Source organism: Dermacentor andersoni, chromosome 4, assembly GCF_023375885.2.
Source record: "Dermacentor andersoni chromosome 4, qqDerAnde1_hic_scaffold, whole genome shotgun sequence".
NCBI classification, from domain to species: Eukaryota; Metazoa; Arthropoda; class Arachnida; order Ixodida; family Ixodidae; genus Dermacentor; species Dermacentor andersoni.
The window spans coordinates 7,342,378-7,360,266 of NC_092817.1; the positions used below are offsets into that span (position 1 = coordinate 7,342,378).

General features: G+C 42.1%; 1 protein-coding gene across 2 annotated transcripts in view; it reads left to right on the plus strand.

The window, feature by feature from the left end:
* LOC126535912 (multidrug resistance-associated protein 1-like) overlaps positions 1 to 17,889 on the plus strand; it is a 335,731-nt gene that overhangs the window by 160,261 nt on the left and 157,581 nt on the right. For both annotated transcript variants that reach the window (XM_050182763.3, XM_055073342.2), the window contains 2 exons: positions 1,773 to 1,919; positions 16,557 to 16,641. In XM_050182763.3, coding sequence (XP_050038720.1) covers positions 1,773 to 1,919; positions 16,557 to 16,641 — 232 coding nt within the window. The remainder of the gene's footprint in view (positions 1 to 1,772; positions 1,920 to 16,556; positions 16,642 to 17,889) is intronic.

Below are 17,889 nucleotides of genomic sequence, written 5' to 3' on the forward strand. Positions count from 1 at the left end.
TATAATGTACATGGTAGGGACGTGGGAGAGGCATCTGTGAGCCCTTTCCAGCGAGAGATTTGTCGGCGTCGCCACAGGGCTCTCTGGAGCTCTCTGGTCGTTGTCACAATGCCCTCTGAAACTCCTTGGCCATCAACACAATGCCCTCATGATTGCTGTAATTATGCGTTAGCCTCTCGCAAAAGCATTACAGCAGCTGCAGCGCTTACTTTTGAACTCACTTTCAACAGCCCAGTGGGGAGATAGTATGATAGAAAGAGGAGACAGAATGCGTAAAGCCAATGCCCTGATGAAATGGGTGAATAATACTCTTTGCTCGTGGCAGCTTGCATACATGGGAGGATAGCGTAAGAAGGGAAAGGTGCGGTCAGAAAGTGTGCTTTGTTTGGGTTTCTTCTACAAAAGAAACACTACTACTAGACATGGCAACTGTACACAAACTGTGAAAAATTTAATTCAAGGTATAATGCAGCACATTTCTGCTATTTCTGAAAACTAAATGCTGTGCAAGTTTGTACATGCGGACAAGTGACGCATTACGTGCATATGCACAGCCGCACTGAAGCACCGCAGCATCAAGACGACAACATGCAAGCGGCTGTCCAGCAAATCAACACTTCAGCCACAATGCGATGCACCTATGTGAGGTGACGGTGCCAACTTTCTTGCAGTTTACAAACAATGGCGCACAAAAATGCCTTGAGTAAACACATCTAGCTGTGGGTTCTGTGTATTACGTACGCAAATACAATGGCCCATGCAAGGTAACATTTAACATCACATTGTGACTGTCGTAGGCCATCAACATCACCGACAAGTGTTGTCAATGAACGCAAACAGCACAGAAAGCTTTGCTTACATCGATTCCCACAGTGCATGAGATCTGAATAATTTTTTTTTTTTTGTCACTTGTGATTGGAGCCAGTGAGCAACATGTGCGCAATCTGCGATTAGCGCAGTTGGCGTGGTCCATTCGTGTTTCGGGGGGTGGGGCGGCTTAGAGCTGTGGGCACAGCCCATTTATGTTCGGAGGGGTGGAAGGGAGACGAGAGAGAGGCACACGGAGATGGCTAGAAAATCAGCGCGCGGTGGCTGTTGGAGCAGAGGCCCATCGTGCAGCACCCCATCATGCCAGCGGCTCGAATTTCTCGTTTTCTTGTTTCCTTTTCAAGGGTTTTGCATTTCACTACCTTTCGGTTCGGGCACCCAGCAGCCAGACTTCATCGTTATAACTGATAATGCAGCATCGGGGCATTGTACTAAGTGGATTATTTCACAATGGAAAACATACAAAGGTTGACGGTGCAGTGGCTTCTCATTGTTATAACTGATATTTTGTTAAAACCGGTACCATTATAAGTGGGTTTGACTGTATAATGTTAAAGAAACTTCCGGTACATGTGGGCGTGTCCTGCGCTGAGCATTAACATTTGTTAGACGGTCAAAAGCACTCACCCAAAAAAGATAAGACGGTGCGTCAATATCTTCAGGTAGCTTTGAACTTTTCTTTTAGAAAGAAGAAAGATGCAAGTTATAAGCAGATAGAGCCTGTATTGTAAAGTTGAAATAATGTGTTTGAGAAGGTAGAAGTGCAGGATACAATTGTGTTGTTGTAGTGAAAGGTCAAATATGCTATTTCTGGCTGATGTGACATTCAATTTAACTTTTGCCTTAGTCTAAGCACAAGGCTAGCCTTTTAGTGAGTAGCATGTTGGTGGCAGGCCTGACCACATCCTGAACAGAATGTTTTGTGTTGCTTGTTTTTCTCCTAGGCTGCCCTGGCATCTTTTGGCACGTTCCTTGCAGTCAACCCAACCAAGCAGCTCACGCCAGAGATTGCATTTGTCTCATTGGCCCTCTTTGGCCTAATGCGATTTCCTATGGGGATCCTCCCTGACGTCATCTCCAAGTTTATCAGGGTATGTGGCTCAATGATCCATTAAGCGCTGTGCAGGTATATTGAGGTTAGCTATAAAAGAGTTTATTTTTTTTTTTAGCCCATTGGCACAAAAGTTTCACAGGTATAAGAGTTGGGAGAAGACTTTCTCTCATTTCACAACTTGTTGCTGTGCTCGCTTGGATAAGCAAATAAGAATGGGTCATCATTGTGCAATATGTTTTCTCGGCCAAGGACCTTGTGCTGTAGACATTGGCACAAGCCTCGCATATCACATTCTACCTCATGCAATCAAACTACAATGCCAAAGACTTCCGTTAATTTGACCCTGATAGGACCAACAAAGTTGATCAACTTATCCAGTGAGTTCAACTAAACGAAATAGAAGAAACGCCAGCATATGACTACTGGTTAATTTGGCATGGTTTGCCCGATTCTAACGGGCACCCAAATCAAATGCACACCCACATTTTGCAAGAGAAAAGTAGGAAATGAACATAGAAGTGACATTCAAACTCCTAAATAAGGTATAGATGTCTAATCCACACTAAAATATATAAAGAAGGCAACGTGCCTCTTATTTTGGCAATCATAAAAAAATAAAACCAGAGAAGTTTAACTTTACAGTCCAAATTTATTTGTACCTAATGTCTATTGTTGGTCACTCTCAGACAGCACTTTATCGCTGTCTGTGGACCGCAACATGTCATCCTTAGTAAGGGTCAATTGGGTATTTATTGAACAATTCCGTAACAGTCATAAATCGAATGGTTGCCTACGCCTAGAATTTCACTAGTTTGTATTGTGATGCATGCAGTTCTCAGAAACACCAACACCACTTGGTGCAACTTCATTGGAATTAGCTTAGCATGTAAAGATAACTAACCTTTTGAGTGAGCTATTGTAATGAAAAACTGAAAAGGACATGTTGTTGCCATCCTACCCGGGAACTTGTTCTGACACTGTCTTGTGATAATGGCAGTGACACTAGCTCTGTCAATAAGCTGTTGCAAACACTGTAAATGCAGTTGCGGTTTCGTGTTCGCATGCATCGCAAAGGCAATTTTCTGACCACTTTTCTTGAAAACAGAAAGGTGCAAGTTAGATACGAGTATATGCAATAATATGATTTTGGCTTCTAGCGCGAAGTGAAACACGGACACAGAAAGGAGCAGACAGGACTTCACTGTCTTCACTTCGCGCTAGAAGCCAAAATCATGTTACCGTATCAACTCGCCCAACTGTCTATCCTTTTGTATATGCAATAATCATTCATTGTAAGCTGCTGTTCTGACTAAAATCTTCTTGGGGGGCAGGCCAGAAATAGGTGTCTTTGGTTGAAGATAATGTGTTTTTGACGAACTCATTGTCCCTTGATGCTACCAAGACAGATGCTGCAGCCATTGAAGTCAAGATTTGGGCCGCCATGTGGGTCAGACACGTTTACAGGGATGGAAGTGCTGCTCGAAAATTTCCATACTGTGCCAAAACATTGAGCTGTGCCAACCTGCACCAAAATACTAATTTTGAATTAAGTCGCTAAATTTTGTGGGATGTACGAGTTCAGTAGCAACCACAAAGCCATGTATTGACTAGCGTTTAGCCGTTTAGTGCTGAAATCCAATCCCTAGCAATCCATTTCAGTGTTGGTGTCATTGTTCTTCAAGATCAGCTTTTATTTATTCAATCAAGAAAATAAAATTACAGTAACAAGATATACAGAAGGAGGTCCCAAAGCGCAAGGCTGTAGGGGGACCTCCTGTTCTAATTAGAAATATCAAAACAAGTTAGGTTACAGCAAACGCAGCAAAGTTTTAAAGTTGTCTACAAATAATTACACATGACAGCAAAGGAACCAAAACATATGATAGTACAAAGAATGGCGTTATGAACAAATAAAAGTAACAAAACAATTCAGGTTAATGCAAATATAGCAAAGAGGTAGAATTGTTAACATGTATTAATGCAAGAAAACAAGTAAACTGAAAACATGGCATAACACTGTATATAATTACATCATGTACTGAATTAAAAACAAAACAAAACATGGGAAGTGAAATGTAGCCTATGAGGCAGTGTTCTAACAATAACTGACACAAGGAAACAAGTGGACAGATATGATGAAATGTTGGTGAAATGGTGAAATGTTAAAGATATATAATGTTTTACCCATAATGAAGCAAACAAAACATGTTAAATTACATTACAGCAATTACAAATTAAGTAAATATGAGAATAAATGCTTTTTAAAGCTGCCTATACTGGGAGACAGCTTTATGTCCATTGGAATACAGTTCCAGTAAGACATCGCTGTGAACGAAGAAGTGAATTTGCCAAAATTAGTTCTGATTTTGGGTAATAAGAAGTTGTTAGCTAATGCAAATCGAGTATTATTATGATTAGCAAGTTGTTCAGTGTTAAAGATTATTTGGGGAATGTTTAAGTGAAGGGAATTATAGACAAGGATTGCCATGTTTAATTGAAATAGTTTATGAATTGTGAGAATGCGATGCTCTTGCAAAAGAGCAGATGCACTACATCGAGGTGACTGGAAAGTAATAATGCGGATGGCCTGGTTCTGGACGTATTGTAAAGGAAGAAGATGAGAGCTATATGTGTTGCCCCAAGTCGCAATGCAGTAATTGAAGTGACTGTGAATAAATGCATGATAAAGAGATAGCAAGGTTGGTAGTCTAAAGTATGGACGTGCTTTTATAAGAATCCGGATACCGTATCCAATTTTTTGCTTTAGATGTGAAATATGGGTAGTGTACTTTAAATTGGAATCGAGGACAACCCCCAAAAAACGACAATGACTAGAAGGTTTGATGGGGTAACTATCGATAGCTATGGTTGGAATATTTATTATTTTCTTTTGAGTGGGGTGAAATAGCATGAAGACTGTTTTACTAGGGTTAATTTCTAAAGAGTTGCAACGACACCAGCGAATAATGTTTTCCAAATCGGTATTGAGCTTAGAAGTGAGGCTATTAATATAGGTGTCAGCAGTTATAATCGTAGTGTCGTCCGCATAGAGATAAGGATCGCAATGCGAAAGATGGGCAGTTAAGTCATTAATGTAGATAGTGAAGAGTAATGGGCCTAGTATAGACCCCTGAGGAACTCCCCTATCAATTAATTTGAAGTTAGAAAGGTGATTAGAAATACTAACAGCCTGTTGCCTATTAGTTAAATAATCACGAACAAAAGCCAGCGCCGGTCCTACAACGCCGATTGCGTTTAATTTAGTAATTAAAATGTTATGGAGAATTGAATCAAACGCTTTGGTGAGGTCAATAAACACTGCTCCTGCATATTTACCTTCGTCAATGTGGTGCTTAATTCGATCAGTGAATGAAAGAAGTGCAAGATTAGTAGAGTAACCTGCTCGAAAGCCAAACTGCGTGGTGCAAAGAATGTCAAATTTTGTTAGATACTTAGTTAGACGCTTTTCAAAACATTTCTCTATAATTTTGATGAACACGGATAATATAGCAATAGGGCGATAGTTGGAAATCAACCCTCTATCACCTTTTTTAAATACAGGCATTATTTTGGCTTTCTTAAGTTTAGATGGAAATACACCGCATTTAAATAAAAGGTTAATTACATAAGAAAATGGGTCAGCAATGATATCAGCAACATATTTTAGGTGCACTGGTTGTATTTCATCAAGACCTGCACTTGTTAGCTTTAGTTGTTGTATGACATTGTATATTTCGTCCGGAATGGTAGGATGTAAAAAAAAAGATTGTGGTTGTCTCTGGGGTGCTGTTATAGGACTGGTAGGAAGGGGCTTATTATTATCGGAAAAGAAATTATTAAATTCATTTGCAATGTCTGATGGATTTCGATACGTGTCACTAGAGCTTGAAATCTCACTTATTGGCGAGTCTTTTAAGTTTCTGTTCAAAAAAGAGTTTATGAGCTTCCACTGTTTAGCGATACCTTCAGCTTCATTAATTTTAATTTCATAGTACTTCTTTTTGGCATCTTTTAACAATTTGTTTAGGACATTTTTGTAGCAAGCATATCGCTTCTGCAATCTGAAGTTAAATGGGCAACGTTTAATTTTCTTGTACATATTCTCTTTCTTGCGCATGCACATTAGCAAAGCATCTGTGAGCCACGGGTTGTGGGGTGCTGGATACTTCTTGTTACATCGAACAAAAGTGGTTGCATCATGGACACATTGCTGTATTACAGATGAAAAGCGTACAAAAGCTAGCTCAGCGTTTGATTCAGATTTTATCGTCGACCAGTCAAAAGAAGAGATGGAATCTATGAATTGAACTTTGTTAAACAAGGACTTTTGGAAAGAACGCTCAGCGCGTGGTGAGGCATGAGACAAGCGACAAAAGATGGGATAGTGGTCTGTAATGTCGAGTGTTGTTACGCCACACTCATCACATGATAGGTAGTTAGATAAAATATGGTCAATGAGCGTGCTTGGGCCACCTGTGATACATCTTGTTGGTACTGTAAGCAGCTGTTCGTAACCAAAGCCCGCAAAGCAATTCGAGTATTCAACCGCGTTCTGATTGGATTCATCCAGAAGGTTAATGTTGATATCGTAATTTGGCCACAGGACAGTCAAAACCATTTTGTACTATACAGTGCATTACGAATGTTTTATATAGGTTGAGCGTTTGCATACTGTTGGACCTGATAAATATTTGAACTGGTGCTCATTTTATGGGACAGTCAGGAAGGAAAACTGCACTCACCTGAATAAAGAAGTCGTAGTCTGTTCCATGTGTAGCTCAGAAGTTTTGTTGTACATTTTAGTTCACGCTTGTGCATCCTATTGGTAACTGCATCAATTAATAGTGAACACCAAGTGTGTAACATTTCAGATATGATTAACATGTGCACCGCATCTGCTTACCAGGATGATAGCGCAGCACACCAAGAAACAACTTGCTTGCTTTCTTGAAACTTCTTGACAACATATATCCAATTGCAACTACAGTCAAACCTCGATATATCGAACACGGATATATCGAATTATTGCGTATATCGAACAATTTCTATATCACATGAAAAATCGCATGCATTCTTAATTCTTTATTTCGAACGGGGCCGGATGTAAAATGGGTATATCGAACTCCGCCGCCCCAGACCAAGTGCGCTCTGTTGACATGAGGCGAGCTTTCCCGCAACACCTCGAAGATAGCGGCGGCGCGATCGGCGTTCCAGACTGCTGCGTACGACAGCTGCCCACATCGGTTGCGCCGAGGGCGCCATTTGAACGTAGCGGCGTACACACGCGGCGGCTTGGAGCCAGCACGGCCGCCGCGATCACGCGCGCACCTATGCGCGCACGGCGGGGCAAGCCGCCTCGATCACGCGCGCACGGCGAGGCTTGCCCCCGCCGTGCGCGCGTGATCGAGGCGGCCGTGGAGCCAGTTGGAGCGCTTTGTCGGTGCTGAGCCACACATCATGTGCATTGCGGACTTCGTTGGCGGTGACGACTGCACCGGAACAGTGGCGGAGTTAACAGACGTGGAGATCGCGGCAGAAGTGACTGCTGAGCGGCCAAACGAAGACGCTGCCGAGGCTGATCCAGCAAGCGCTGATGTTGCCCCGCTCCCGACTGCAACTGAGGCTGTAGCTGCTTTGGCCGTTGTACGCCGCTACTGCGGCGCAATAGAAGGCACTGGACTGTCTATTGTGGACCGTTTGGACTATGTTGAGGACGCCGTGGTCAAGCACGCGGTTGCCAATATGAAGCCGGCTACGCTGCTTCAGTACTTTCAGCGAACTAAATAAATACTTTGTTTGAAGCTTCATGTGAGTATCTATTGCGCCACGATTGGTTCATTGATTGATTTGCGCTAGTTTTTGACGCGTTTTCTACGTGATTTTATATATCGAATTCTGGCTATATCGAACTATTTTGCGATCACCGCGCTGTTCGATATATCGAGGTTCGACTGTATAATCGTCACTAAAATTTGGACTGCGGTTACTCTTATTTTCTGCACGATCACACCACACAAAATCAGACGTTTGCTGCCTCAAAACGCAAGCCGAGGATGTAATGTATCGCTGTTAGTCAACCTTCGAAGCTGAATGGCAGTCATGAAAGATCTGAGAATACACAAATGACAGAAATTACAATCGCGGCAACAATGTTCATGACACGACTTGCTCAGTTCAAGTCAGAAAAATTTAATAAACCATCATTCAGAAGTATCAGTGTCTGTTTTACATTGGCTTTATGGGGCCTGTGGCAGAGCTGTGGATAAACCCAAATAATTGAGCTTATGCAAAATACTGTTAAACCCTGATATAACGAACTTCAATACAAAGACGTTCTTGATATAACAAAGTGTTTAACTTTTTATAACTTCTTGTCCATAGAACGTCATGTATTTAAAACCTTAATGTAATGAAGTGTGTTTATACATGACTTCAATATAATAAAACTTCTGTGGATGCACATGGTCAAATGGTTGAACTACAAGAGACTGCTTGCGAGTGCACGAAGTGCACTCGCAAGCAGTTTCTTGTAAGTCCATATGGAGTTCAAGTGCAATAAGATCCTATCGCACCCCGCCCACTATATGCTTTGAGTGCGACTGAAAGTGTGCGAGGGTGAGCCGAAAAGGATATTGGTTTAATGTGTGCCATCTTACAACATGTCTTCCTGCACAAGCAAAAAAAAAACAGGAAGCGGGTGTAGCGGAGCTAGCTTGCAGAAATGCAATCAAGTGTGCGTTATGGGAGGGAGGGAGTGGTAAGGACAGGCTGGCGCACATCTCCTCTTATAGTACATACACAGCTTGCACGGCGTGCTTTAAAAGTAATCTGTCCCATATGTGCGCAAAAAGTGGGCATGCTGAGATGGCATTGCATGACATGCGCTGTCTTCCTGCACGTTTAGTACTGGAGAGTGTGTAATTTTGAGTTACAGGAGAATCTCAAATTTCAGCCACATAAAGAGGGTGAATTTGCTGTTATGCCCTGTAACCTGTTTAGGGCTAAGGCTGCCATAGACTCAGTTTTTAACTGTTATGAGGATGCATCCCATCCAAGGATTAAGTCCGAGGCTACAAAGCTATGCAGTAAGCTCAACCTAAGCAAACTAGCTAAGGCAATAGAAACTGGGAAAGAAAACACCTTAAGGGGTCCTGAACCACCCCTTGCGCTTGGTGAAAAAATGTACTCCACAGATAGCATACACTGCTGTGAACACCTCAGCCAAGTTTTGCTGTCTTACGTGGTGTGTGGAGCTCGCAAGTGGAGCATGAAGTCACCTTTCTCTCAAAATGCTCTCTTTTTAACAGAAGCCTGCTCTTCACTCTCTTCTGGAGGCCTTATTTTGTAATATAGTGGATTCTCATATGCAGCTGCTATAGGCCAACAGCTGACATCAATCAAGAAGGGTGTTTGGATCAGTGCACTTCTTCCTACTGTTACTGTGTATACTTATGGACGAAGTTTATAAACAAGCTGAAGTAGGCAAAAATCTGCTTTCGAATTTCGATAATTACATGCTTCCGGAAGAAGCCAACTATCGTCTGCTCACGCTGGGCCGCAGCCACCCACATAGGAATTAAACTTCGACACCCTGCTTATCGGTGTCATAGCTGGCCGGTCTTGCTAATTTTGACTAGTTCTCAACATTCAACTAGCCTCAAACTACATGAAACTTAAGGTCAGACCACACGCACACTTGCCAGCATGCACTGACTCCTGGCTGCTCCTGGTTAGACACCTTGGCAGACTAATTGATAGTGCTTCAAAAGTGCACAAGTTGAATATCACTACTACCCGTCGTTCAAGCTGGAGAAAGTTAATGCCAGCCTGCACCATATGGCATGGTCAGACTGTTGCACATGAATGCGAGCATGCTTTCAGGACCTGTTGTGCACAAACCAAACACTGCACATATGCACTACAGTTGCATGTAGCTGCAGTCTGCTATGTAGCATAGAGACCGCAGCTGCCATGGGGGGCCACGACGAGTCCGCTAGCTAAGCGCACTGCGGCTCTCTGAGGATAACCATGTTTGGCTTACGTTTGGTGCATCTTAGGCACCAAAATTTGAGTAGTGGCATTTATGTTAACATCCAAAATCACACTTCAACTGCGCCCCACAATGACATTTGGGGGCGCAGAAGAAGGAGCTTAAAAGGACTCTAAAGCGAAACAATAAATCAGTTTAAACTAATGAAGCACTATTTAAGAACCCTGCAGACAGTCATGTAAAAAAAAATAGTTTGATTATTAGATGAGAAAATGAAGGTCGAAGTATCAGTATTTGAATTTCGCGCCGAAACCCCAGCACCGGTTCGTCAGCATGACGTCAGGGATTCCAAAGTGTGTTTTCGCATTTGGGCCGCGTTGGCTGAATAAAGGTTACCGAAACTTGCCATGTTTAACATTTGGTTCCTTTAGAACACAATGTAGTCAATCTGTACCGCTATATATAATTAATAGGCCCTAGAAGATGCCATCAAAATCTAAGACGTCACAGCCCCCAGGTGCGGGAACTTAAGTAGGCGTCGCCACCCGTATTTCGTTCTTGCGCTTTTTCTGGCTTACCAAACGTCTTATCGTTGTAAGAGTAGTGTTTTTGGTGTTGTACAACGGTAATTTACTGATGCAGAAGAAATCATTTTTCACTTTAGTGTTCCTTTAAGCACCGCAAAGGCCGTGCTTGATTGCCAATAACTCGGCTTCTGCTGAACGCATTGAAGTACTTTTTGTGGCAAAGTATTTCTGAAACTGCCTCTTTTAACTTTAAATGCGTTTCTCCTCGTCAATAAAAAGTGTTTCAGGGCCCCTTCAATTGCCGTTTTCAGTGCAAGGACACACAAAATTTAATGCCCGCTAAGACTTATTGTTTTCAAGAATGGCACTTGGGAAAAAAAATTTACATGTGTTTATTCAAGAAAAGTTAAATTTGCTTCAAAGCAACAATGTTTCCAATGAAATCATTCAGTTTCTTGAATTGCAAAAGAACTTGGAATGGAAGGCCTTTTCAATCGAAGGTTTATTCGATTCAGCCAAGTTTTTCTGCACCTTCTGCAACTATTAACGGTGTGTGCACCTAGGCCTTCGATTCCCCGAGGTGCAGCGGTGCATCCTGCACCCCCGTGCTCGATTGAACGGGGTGCAAGGCAAGGTGCCACCCTGGTGCAGTGCACCTTTGAAACTTGCAGTAAGGTACACCATAACTGGCACCACCTGCACCTTTTTGCTTGGGGTGCCGTGCAGCTTTTCTGAATCAAACAAACCTTGATCTTAAAGATTTGTATTATTTCCTGCCACATAAAGACCTACTAGCTTGTGTTGTAGAATGTATTGATTTCTTTCGTGCGGTTGCCTTTCAGAATATTGCTGGTGTATCTGTATGCAGTTTCTTGGAATGGCTGTCCTTTTATTTGGCCTGTACTTGTGTCCAGTGGGATCAACGCTTCATTTTGCAGAAGTGGGAAATCTGCATCGGTTCATACGGGGCACCAGTACTTTGTGATCTGCTTTTAGCCAAGCTAAATAGGCGCCTTTTAAGCAAGCTAGAGGCTTTCAATGTTTTAAAGGTTTTTAGATTTGTTGGCCTTTTGGTAATTTTATACCATATTTCTCTCCCTTTTGATAATGAAGTAGCTAACATTTTAGCTGTTCTTAAGCAGGCTTTAGCACCTCTAGAACTAACGTCTGAACTATCTGTAAATGATGCAATCAAGTTTTTAGATATTAAGCTTTGTCTTTTTAGCCACCACGTGTTGTTCTAAAGCTGTGAACCAAGAGCTTATAAACCTCTTCTAACTTATAACTCAGCACATTCAAAATTGGTCAAGCACAGCATTAAATGAGCGCTCTGCATAAGTTATGCTGCCATATACTTCACGTTTCCTTTTCGAAGCAGGCAGAGCGTCTCAGGCAAGCAGATTTTCTAGAACATCTGCTTGTGTCTGTAGCCAAAGGCATGCTGAAATTAATCAGAAACAGCCGCGCACGTATCTGTAATGATAGACAACCCTTTAACAGAGAAAGGCAGAAGGTGGTTGTTTTGCCTTATATTCATCTGCTGTTGCACAATATGAAAAAGGTCAAGCAACAAGCCAGAGTAAAAGTGCTGTTTTCGGTGCCTATGAGACTTTCGTGCCTGTGAAAGATAACTGATCCCTGCAAGGTGAAGCCGTCAGGATGTACTCCAAGGCATAAAGATAAATACCGCCAATGGACCTTTTTCTAATTCTGCTGTGCGCTTGTGTGTACCCTCGCCCCAGCTGCATTGCAAGCTGCGCCAGCATTACCGCAGGGCAGGTATGCGAAGGGAGTGCGTGATCCCTTGCATGATCCGCAGCAATTTCCTAAGCTTGAGGGACTGAACAATGATTTTTTATCGTGCTCAGGGTGAGAATATTAGTTCAAGGAAACATTTCTGCAGTTCGTGGGAAATACTGCGGGCGATAAGCTCAACATTGGCGACGTGTCTGATGCCGGATGCTTGCTGTACTGTCGAATGCACACACCAACGTGAAATGTTGAACTTATTGTACTGCTGTGGCGTGCACGTTTAATTTACAAAAAAATAATAATAATAATAACCAAAAAAGCTACACCATGGTATCAGTGAGTCATCTCTCGATTCTTGCTAAGTGAGGCAAGCCAGCGTTCTGGTAAAAGCACAACACCAGCGCTGTGAACATTCGAACTGCACTTGCTGCCCTACGACTGATTTGGAAGTCTTGGCAATGTTTCAATCTACCAGTATGTATATTGCAGGGCTTTTAGCTTTGGCTGAAGAATGCATTAGCACATGCAGGTGAAACTAGCTGTAAGGTTACATGGGGTCAAACAATAAGAGGACTGTCGCCATACAGCCCATCAAAATGCATCGTACAAGACCAAAGCGGCACATTCGCGCTGCTGCATACACACATCTCGCGAGTCTTAGTTTTTTCAGGCAATTGAAATTTTACATGCTTGAAACAACAACTTGTTGCGCCTGCTTGCCTTCTGCCCCACCGCCCTCTGTACCATGCCATACATTGCATATCTCGAGATAAAAGCAAAACTTGCCCTGCAGTACACTTGCAGTATGTGTGCAGAACTTTTGCATGTTGCTTGTTCATCATGATGAGCTGCTTGCACTGCCCGTTCTAGGCAAGCATGTGCGTGTATACATATGTTGACCACCTCACTCACGTCGAGCCACTCTAAATGACAGTCGAGTTTATCCTGAAGAAAGTCCTGCTGCAACGCATTTGACGCTCACACATGTGTTTACTAGTTGGTTCAAAGTACTGGTCACACTGTTGAAGAATAAAGGCTGGCACATCTCTAAAATCTTGATTACAAATAACCTGCACGTCGCGTCAGCATGTTGCCTTCGTGTCGGTAAATGGAAAATGTGTTATTGCTACACAGGAGCAAATGCACGCACGCTAGAGCAGGACGATAAGCAGCTACTTCAACAACACAAGCGACGAAAAAAAAAAAAAAAAAAAGCAGAGACAGTTGTTCTGAGAGCTTGCTTGGTGAAATGCTACCACTGCATAGAGGTGAAAAGCGGCGGGAGCACATGTCTTGCCCATCAAATTTAGTTGAAGTGGCGGCTGCTAGAGGGGTTGCTTACAAAAGGCTATTATCTATCAGATCCCACTCTCTTGTGGAAAAAGTTATGTTGGTCAAACAGGGCACAGCCTTGATTAACGTCTGAAAGAACGTAACTATAAAGTTCAGAGGAAAAATGACAGTCATCTTGCCATTCACTGCAGGGATTGCCTTTGCAAGCTGAATTTTGTTGCAAGTTCTATACTAGGTCCCAGCGACAAGTGCACTAGGGAAATCATGGAAGCCACGGCGATGAGACAGTTAGGTTGCAATTGTGTAAGCATGCTTTCCAACAAAGAAAACGATTACTTGAAGAATTGCATGTACTGAAAATGCCCATGCCATACCTTGTTTTATATATTAGCGCATGTCTTGTACATACTCTCCTTTCTTTGCCGTGTGTTCGAGTGCAAAAACTATTTTCTCGGCGAACTTTTTTTTTTACTTATGCTGGCTTTTTTAAACTTTTTTTTTGTCAGAAAATACCACCACACAAAACCTAGGTTGCTTTAAATACCATTATTCGTCATTCCAAGGTGAAGGGAAGCGTAGCAGGTGACGGCAGAAAGTTAGGTGGGTGGATGAGATTAAGAAGTTTGCAGGGACAACATGGCCACAATTAGTACATGACCGGGGTAGTTGGAGAAGTATAGGAGAGGCATTTGCCTTACAGTGGGCGTAACCAGGCTGATGATGATGATTGGTCATTTATTGACGTCCTCCACAACCTGTGCATTGGCACTGTATACAGTAAGTAAGGTAATAGATGTTAGCTACTTAAACTTAAATATTAGTTGCTTGTACACCATGAAAAAAAAAAGAATCAACTAAGAAATCTCTTTATTGTAGCATCAACTAAAGCCTATCGATATACAGTGGGGTGCTGTTCATGTGAAGCCGTCACTTATATATTTTTCTTGGCCATATTTATTTGGCTCATGTGGTATGTAACCTAATACTAGCGGTTTTTGAAAAACCCGTATGAGTTTCCTTTGTCGGGCGTATAGCAATTTTTCCCTTTCATTAATTTTCCTCCACCTTGCCATAACTTAATAGTGTTCTGCAAAGTCAAATAAAGAACACCTTTTTTTCTTCTGCTTTAAACTTAACTCATGTTGAGCATTGCCAAGCTGCTCTAAATTGCATATCTTCTGCTCAAAAACGGACAATTCCTGCTCCAAACTTGCTCCATAGGGCCCAATTTGCTGCACCCAGAGCTGCTCCAAAACTCCTTCAGCCACTTCCATCCCTGTATTCATGCCAACCAGTCAAATTTGTATTATTTGGTGGAGCCTAATTTCTAGGTAAAAATAACTAAAACACTTGGCCCATAGAAATGTATGGAGACTGGCTAGGACCTTCCGTTAGAATCAAATTAACTGAACGATCAAATTAGCTTGAGTTGTATTAACAAAAGTCTACCATATTGACCGAGTAAGTACCAACAGTTAATGTACCAAGTATGGGTCGCTTTTGATTTTTAATATTTAGATTTTTACAAATTGAATATTCTATTTGCTTTTTGTTTTAATAAGGCACTTTTAAATCTTCAGAGTGAACACTTTTAATCCACAGCTTTGTGATCCAAGAACTGCACAAGTGATAACAGTGTAAATAGAAAGGTGCTCCAGAGCTACATTATAACCTCAATAGTGCATCATCTTTATATATATATATATATATATATAATCTTTACCAGATTATTTGAAAAACCAGTGCACAGCCTTTTGTAGATTTCATTGTCTTGGGCTAGAGCTTTGAGAGCCCAAGCGTTGGGCTTATTTTTCTTAGCACCAGCATGAGTATTCGCAGCTCCCTCAGCAGCAATGTGGCACCCAACAGCTCTTGATTGCTGCCATTGTCAGCCATGGCATATTTCAGCGCTTATGGAAAAGTACACTGTTCTGGATTGTCACGATAGCAACAGTGAGGAGACATTTTTTGCTTGGCAGCTGTGCCATGGACTTTTATATGCTGTCCTCAAGAACATTAACACTTGTTTTTGCATTTTATGACTAAAGAGAAAACGGAAGCCACTAACATAATTAGTTGCACACTGACGAGGATACTGAGAAGAGGCTTATAGGCAGTGCCTTTGGCACCATGTGGACATACTCACTTTGGGGTATGCCACAATGTTTCGCTAGTGAAAGCACAGTATCATAATTTGTGTGCTTTCACCACACAGTGGCCAAACCAAAGTCAGTGTTACCACCAAAATTGGCTTCTCGTGCATGGCACTGTACACAGTGCCCAGCTTTTCTTCTCTGCATCAATAATTGTTGCCATAACTAGCCAGCTCACAGTTAATACAACTAACTAAGTGCTACAACTAAGTGCTACAACTAAGTGCTATTGCTATATTCTTGTAATTGCAATGGCTGATGAGCAGAAAGGCAGTTTTCTCTTCCAGTGGTTTACACTGCAGAAGAGGCATGGAAAGGGGCGTGGAGCAAAAATATTATCATATGTGTTTACAGTGTCTATTTTGTCTGCTTCTAAATAAATAAGACCGTTCCTTAAGAATAAAATAAAAACACCTCATCAGGGCCGATATAATGTAAAACTTTTCCAATCTGTTTTTATTCCAAAATCTCCTTTAGCACCGCTCATGTGGGTGGGTGCTACACCCATATGAACAGAGCTTGACGGAGGGCTAATGGCCGATTTGGAATGAAAACAGATTGGAATCATTTTACGTTATACCGGCCAAGGTCACCAAAAGTTGTTCAAGCACAGAGTGCCTATAAAGAAGCAACAGGATTTCATTCCTCCATCTGGTGACACTTGCACATAATGGCAGCAAGCGAGCTGCCTAGCTGGGCTCTTTTGCCATCACATTCCAGGGCACGATGGAGGAGTCTCAAGATGTTGACCTTGATAGGTTGTGGCGGTTCTTTCAGGGTCTCCAGCTTGACTTTCGGGTTCTTGTGGGAAGTTTGCTGGAGCCATTCGCCATAAAAAAAATCTTTTATCATCATCGTGTGCTTGGAGTAGTTGTTGATTGATTGCTCTCCATCAGGCAGAGTAAAGTGCTGAGTTATTTTGTTGTTTGTACTCCCTGCCCCTCTACTCCCTCATAAAGTTCGTAGTGTCTATGGGCCGCCTGACCAAGTTTCTCAGGGAAGCGGAACTTGACATGGATGCAGTTGGCGGGAATCCAGAACAAGGTTGTTACCATTTCTGTATCTTTTCTACATTTCATTTTTCCTGCTGTTTAAAAAGCTTTTTTTAAAATTATTTTAGTACCTCTTTAAGAGCTGGCATTTCTTGGTTTCTAGGGGGTCAGTGCGGCATGTGACTAACAGACACTGCCCATGTGTTCACTTTGTATGGTGCCTGTAATCATGATATCTAAATGCACATTACAACACATTGACAGCACCTTTGGACAGAAACAGTGATAATGCAGTACAGAAAAAATCACACAATATATATACACATGTTTATGAGTAATTAGTATCTCAGCAACACAACATTTTACTATCCATATCTGTAGCCTGATCTAAGAACTCAAGTTCTTTATTTGACAGTGTAAAAGAGATCTGCAAGTCATTTCAGCTTCAACTAATTCATACACTCGTTTGCCTCTAATGCGAAGCGTTCGTGGCCTCTTTTGTCTCGCATCATTTTGAGCCTCTTCTTTCGAGAATAAATAAGTGTCTAATGGTGGGATCAAACCTCGGTCTCCCAGCACAACAGCCCAGTGCTCTGACCATTAGACCACAATTGCATGCATATTTATCTCATGCCAGCACCAACTAACTCTTTCGGAGAATTGGCACATGTTTCAGTTGCAGCGCATGTGTGTGAGTGCACCACTTTCCATTAGGCTAGAGATGCTGGAACGAAATATGTAAATAATAGTCAATTTTGCCGCTGTCTTGTGCGTGTGTCACATTGCGTAGCCACATGTTGCTAAACACCAGGGCATGCCAGTTTCTTCTATTCTTCCTTTGCAGAAGCTAGCTCTTTGGGACACTGTGTTACACTACATATGGCCTTCAAGGTTGGCCCACATTCCTTAGTCCTTTCGTTGTTGCCACTAGCGTTGAGTAGATGCTGTGCAACGTTGTATTTCCTCCTTTAGGATTGGTCCAGGTCGTAATGTTTCTTTTCCATAGTACAATACAGGATGTCCCATAAATACTGTCACAAGGTCTTTGCGTAATATTTTGGTAGAGAATAAAAGAAAATCACAGGAAATCTTTTGTTGGGCATTGACGTGATATATTATGAATGCAACACAACATTTTATATATTGTCTCTGCTCTTGGCCTCAATCGCGGTCTTTAAGCTTTCTTTATGCATTTCAAATGCAGCCGGTATCCCCAGGAAAAATTTTCTCTGTGCTTGCTCCAGCAATGCTTTCAGGGCACCATACTTGCACACTGCTGGGCGCTGGCCTCCTTTTCGAA